This window comes from Salvia miltiorrhiza, chromosome 8, assembly GCF_028751815.1.
Source record: "Salvia miltiorrhiza cultivar Shanhuang (shh) chromosome 8, IMPLAD_Smil_shh, whole genome shotgun sequence".
Classification (NCBI taxonomy): domain Eukaryota; kingdom Viridiplantae; phylum Streptophyta; class Magnoliopsida; order Lamiales; family Lamiaceae; genus Salvia; species Salvia miltiorrhiza.
The window spans coordinates 24,506,123-24,512,565 of record NC_080394.1 but is presented as its reverse complement, the minus strand read 5'-3'; the positions used below and the strand labels follow the sequence as shown (position 1 = coordinate 24,512,565).

General features: G+C 30.9%; 1 protein-coding gene across 1 annotated transcript; it reads left to right on the top strand.

Annotated features, from left to right (window-relative positions):
* Window positions 1-365: 365 nt before the first annotated feature.
* Window positions 366-2,353, top strand: LOC130997170 (uncharacterized). Its single transcript, XM_057922425.1, has 3 exons — window positions 366-907; window positions 982-1,045; window positions 2,071-2,353. Exons 1-3 carry the CDS (start codon window positions 632-634, stop codon window positions 2,241-2,243), a joined length of 513 nt encoding a protein of 170 aa, XP_057778408.1. The 5' UTR covers window positions 366-631; the 3' UTR covers window positions 2,244-2,353.
* Window positions 2,354-6,443: the final 4,090 nt, after the last annotated feature.

The following is a 6,443-nucleotide window of genomic DNA, read 5'->3' as shown; positions in this document are numbered from 1 at the left end:
GAAATCTTATGCATTTTTATACGAAACTTTATGCATTTTTATATGAAAGTTCATGCATTCTCGTATAAAACTTTATGCATCTAAAATATATACCTATTTTGAGAAAATCTAATTTTTTTTTTTTATTTCGAAAATTACATGTCAATTTTACCCCTCTTCAGATTTTGCCTTGAAATGTCTTGCCACGTGTCACCATCTTGATGCGCCACATGTCATAAATGTGTGGTCTAAATTTGGATCTACGAATCTATTATAAGCTTGGATACTACCGCAATCCAACCCTATATATATATAGAAGTAAATTCCATTATCCTACTAAAGAAGAAGAGATTTATTTAATTTAGAGGTCTATAAATTTTCCCGTCAGAAATTTGTGTTGCCAGCTAAAGGGCCACGTCTTCACCTCTTAACCAATAGATACCCCGAGTGGTAATTATGCAATCTTACACTCCAAATCAGAAAACAAGCTTCCAAAACACACACAATATGACTTCCTCTCCGCCTCACATTTAAATATTCTCTCTTCTCTACTGCCTAGCTCTCCATTTATATATAGAGAGAGAGATAGTGTGTTCCTGCTTCAAAATATTGACATTGAAGAAATAGAGATACAAGATATATATATATATATATGGGATTTAAGGCACTTGGTCTGCTTCTTCCTCCAACACCCACTGCACACACATATTCACACTACAATTTTAACTGCAGAGGAAGAAGCTCATCAAAAGTGTGCGCCAAGAAAGAGAATGTGGAAGAAGAACCCATACCCAAGAGGAAACAATCCCTATTTGAGAGTGTGACAGAAGCCCTAGATTTCTCCCAGGTTAGGTCAGCTCGTGATGCCGAGCTGCTCGATGAAGCTAGAGAAGCCACCAAATCCGGAGATAAGATGTCAAGGGAGCAGGTACGTACAAATCCAAACTTGGTATATTAGATATTTGATTCATCTACTACCTTAATTATTAATTCATGTTTCAGTATGGAGCTCTGAGGAGGAAGATCGGGGGAACTTACAAGGATTTCTTCAAATCATATGTTGATGGTAACCATTCAATCATTATCGACTTTTACATTAATTCATGTAAATACTCACTTTTAATCATATGTATATAAAATAGTTAGGGTGCGCTTATTTTGGTTGTAAAATTTTTATTGGAAATATGAGAAAATATTATTATTATTATTATTTTTTTTTTGTCATATGTTTACTAGAGATGAAAAGATGAGAAAATGTTGGAAAATATTTTCACACCCCTACTTTAGGATATTATTATCCAACATTGGAGAAAAAGTGAGTGAAAAGGGGATACCCGAAAAAATATTTCACTCAGTCTAGAGAAATTTTTTCATCATAGTAAACATGTGAAAATAAGTGAAAATATATTTTTTATCTCATTTTCCATCAAAGTAAACACACCCACATAAAATAGTCCTTAACAGCATTTAGTTAAGTAGAATACGAATTTGTAGGCGTGTAAGGGAATTGACTTTATTTAAAAATATTTTTTTAGGGGAAAAAAAACTACGAATAGAATATTAACAACATATATAAATAGAAGAGAAATATTATGAGTTGATCATATTTAAATTTGATTTTTTAACACCTGTATACATTATTTTTTTATTTCTATTTTTTTATAATTTACATATAGTTTTTTAAAATTATGTTAAATTGGATCCTTTGAGCATAATTTTCTGGCTCCACCACTAAATATCCCATTGGATTTCCTAATTGAAATGGATTTTGAATTGGCTTACTCAACTATTGGCATCGCTGTTATCCAATCGAAAAATCTGATGAGACAATTGAATTGTCTGATCGGACAGTTCAATTTTTCGATTAGAGTATTCAATTAATTGTTCAATCCTAACAACTTTGCAATAACATAGAGGTTATTTTAGTCAATTTAGATAAATTCTACATTGTATTATATAAGTGAGTGTTACTTATTAAAAGTGGATAAAAAAAATCCACTCTTTGTTTTATAATTTGTGTACGTTTATTAGGAAGAAAGAGTTGATGAAAATAATTGGAAAATTTGAGACATTTTTTGTGATGAATTTCAGTGGATGGAGATTACGTGGAGGAGGGATGGGTGGACAAGACGTGCAAAGTGTGCAAGAAAGACACCAAAGGTGAGGCGAGGCAAGTCGACAAGTTAGGGAGATATGTGCATGTTGCATGCTTGCAGAAACCTTCTTCTTCTGGAAACTTCTTCACTAAACTCTTCTCCAAATAATCAAATTATTCATTCATACAACCCAATCTTCTATATTCATCTTTATTTTTCTATTCATTTTTCGATTTTGCTTATGCCAGGATATAATATACAATGCAATATTCTGCCCATGTTTCCTCTTACTTTTCTTAAACTTTGTGCATACCAATAATAACGATGGAGCTATAAATTTTTATTGGGGTTGAATTCGTATGGAATTTAGCGCGATAGCTCTGAGTTAAATTTTTTGGGGTAATTCAGAATATTAATAATAATTTTTTTTAAACAAGAATAATAGTAATAATATAATGAACAATATTTTCATAAATCAAATATATAGTTTCAATACATTATAAATAACCTGAGAATGGGTACATGACAAGCTAGTTGTTTCTATTTGACAAAACAATGACAATTGAATTCGACGTGTACTCATCAATTGAAACGTTGCAAGATCTTCTCGTTATCAATTGTTGAGAATATATCTTCTCAATAAGTCAATATACATGAAACTTTCCTTTATCCAGTACTCATCTTTCATACGATTTTACAAATCATTCTTGACAATCTTCATTTAAGAAAATGCTCTCTCAAGAAAAGCAACGGACACGGGCGGATCTTTATGGGGCTTGCACTGGGCTGGAGCCCAGTGCAACTCCAAAATTTTGACCTATATATATTAAAAATATTTAATCAAATATATACATAATTAAGCTTATAGTCCAGTCTAATTTTCAGAAAAAGATACAAAACTTTTTTATTATAATAATAAAACTTAGTTTATTCTTGTAGACGGTAGATTAATTTTTTAAAATATATATAAAGGTAGTTTCTTATTTGGTTTCAGCCTTTCAATGCATCTGCTATTGAATTAATTGAAAGAAAATAATTATTTATTATAGTCGGTGATCGAATTCTAATCTTAAATTCATTAAAATTCTACTTAAACATAAAAAAAATTATACGGACTAATCGAAAATTTTGGCTCGGGTACCGCCCCCGAACCCCCATACAATACCTTCAAGTTCAGCCCTCACCATCGACAAATCCTGGATCCGCCCCTGGCAACGGATACATATATATAAAATCAATGTTAATTTAATGATATACTAATAAACGGATTGAACAATTAAATAATTATAACTTTTATAAAATAAACATTAAAGAAAAAAAATAGCCAACCCTAGCCCGTATGCGACTGCGCCTACATGCCAATGTGTAAGATACTAAAAACAGTTGCAATATTTGAGGTGTATAGTTTGTGTATATATAGAACGTTGATGTATTATTCTAAAATAGAATGGTGAAGGGTATATACCTAAATTAAACGTACGCCACTGCATGTTTAAGTGCAGGGACGGAGCCAGGAATTAAGTTTTGGGGGGCTGAACTTGTACGGGGGTTCGAGGGCTACCCGCCCCCGAGAATTTTTTTTGGGTATTCTGTATATTTAAGGTATTTTTTATTAAAATACGAGCATAATACTAATAATAACGAACACTATTTTCATAGATTATATAGTTTTAATATATCACAAAACTTTTTTTGGACATTCCGTATATTTAAGACATTTTTTATTCAAAGGCAAGCATAATAATAACAATAACAAACAACATGTTCATACATTATATATTTTCTATATATTACAAATTAGTTTCAATACATTATAATTTTTTTTAGCATTTCATACATATTAGGCATTTTTTATTAAAAGATAAGTATAATAGTAATAATAACAAACAATATTTCATAGATTATATAATTTTAAATAACAGAATTATCCTTAAATTAAGTATATATGAGAGAATATAATAACCAAATACTCTTTACAAAATTATTTTATAATAGGTATAAACATATATTTATATACTATATTTTAAAATTAAAAAAAAAAAACTCAAAATTTGGGAGGGGGCTAGCCCCCCTACCCCTGCCTCCGTCCCTGTTTAAGTGCATGTTGCACTTCCTAGTTTTCATTTTACTTGGTTTATTTCTTTCGGGACAATTATTAAAATGGATAAGATTACAATGTAAATGTGTGTAAGTTTATATTTACGTGACTCTTACTTTGGTGGATTATTATTGATAGATAAAAATAGTAAAATTGATTTTTTGTTTAATTTGATGGATTGAAACTTAGAGAAATCCCCAAATCCTTGATTATTTCATACATTTGAGCTAATTTTGCTTGATTTTTATCAGATTAAACATGTGAGATTGTAGAAATTAATCATTCTCTTGAGAATAAAAATACTCTATCATGTATTTTATCAATCATGCAAAGTAAATAGAACAAAGGAAATATTCCGAACCGAGGAACCCGCGGGTTTGGTGGTGTTTTTTCTAGTTTTTTTAAGAGTGGAATTTTAAATTTTCCAAATTGTGATAGTAAAAATAAAAAGTATCCACTCATACATAAAAAATAATCACACTTATTATTTTACCCTCAAAATTCACAAATAATATATGGCTTGATCGTGAATTCTAACTTTAAAATTAGAATTCACAACTGCAATTATTCCTAGTTGTGAATTTCAGATTTAAAATTAGAATACACAATTAATACTAGAGAATTTTAACTTTAAAACAAGTGTGGAGACTAATTAAAAGTTTTTGTATATATCATAATCAATTAGAAATGCATACATTTCATTGAGCACTAGGGGGGTGTACATTTGAGATAGGAGGCCGAGCCCTGTGGCCGTTTTTGTCGGCATCACATTCCCAGATACATTTACAGTAATGCAAATAACGGCCGTATTTGAAATACTCAGCACATACGCTTCTAATGAGGAGATATGGCGGGAAATACAGCCCACTTCTGCAAATGTTGGTACACGACGACGGGTGATCCTTCTCGCAACTTGCAAACTCTATCGGCGTTTCGCACGTGCCGCCTTCTCCTCCATGCCAAAATCCTGCATGACACACTCGGTCGTTAATTTCGATCGTTAGAAGCGTTTTTTCTAATAGTGACTGTCCTTGGTGATTATATATCTTGCAAAATCCACATGGAATATAGACCCACTTCAATTTTTTTGTACTAGAAAAGTCGAGTTGTTCTAATTAAATCTGAAATATTGATTATAACTTTAGGTGTAGAATTTTTTAGTTTGGTACCTGTTGTGAGAGCGAAAAGGACGAGCGCAAATGTCAAATGCTGTGGAAGATTTGCCATTGATGACTTTTGAGTAGTACGTTTAATGTCTTCGCAATTTGTTATATATAGAGAGAGAGATATATCAAACGAATGATGAATTATTAATATTTGAAACTTGATACATAAGATATAATTCAAATTCTCATGTTTCTATGATATGAATCTGATTTGTAACATATATTTTATTTAGATCAACAATATCTATCACGGTATATATGTGATTGACTAAGAATCTGATTATTGAATTGGAACTCGTTCATACTTATTCTAGGAATTTAATATGAATCTAAGTATTGAATTTGGAGCCTGTTCACTTATTCTGAGAATTAAATATTTAGATGGCAATATATGCATAACCTTGATTTATTCAAACGACATTATATGTCAGATTATGTTGAAATTCTCATTTGTCTTAAAATGTCTTATTACACAGCCATTATAGATAATTAAATTAATATGAAATTATTTTTTGTGGCTAATTCAAGTTTCACTCGCTAGTCGTCAACAAATATCGAGCAACATTTTTTCAGCCTATAATTTAAATAGACAATAGTATTCAATTTCCATTAACTATTCATATATTGTTATATTAATATATAAATAATAGTAAGCAGGGTCGATCCCACAGAGAGCAGTTAAAAATCATTCAAATCCCTAAATCTATAAAAACGGTGATGCCACCACGCCTTACTTTTAAGAAGAATTAATTAAACTAAGAATGCAAAATTAATCAAATAAAATACTCTTGAATTAAATCAATAAAAGGGGTAATTCGGCTCAAATAAATCCACTCTAATTCAACTCTGATCCTCGACGCAATAATTAATTAATCTCTATCAACCAACCAGTTATAGGATACCGTGAAACGCAACGGACGTACCCCAATTCCTACTTACTGTGTCGATAGACAGCTGGAGACGCCAGACCTGCCTATTTCCCTTATTAAAATATAACCTAGCTGGAGACGCCAGACCTAGATTTAATATTCTAATAGCATTAAGATGAAGGAACCCAGTTTAGATCAATTATCCTAGATACACTAGTAATAATCAATCCACCAA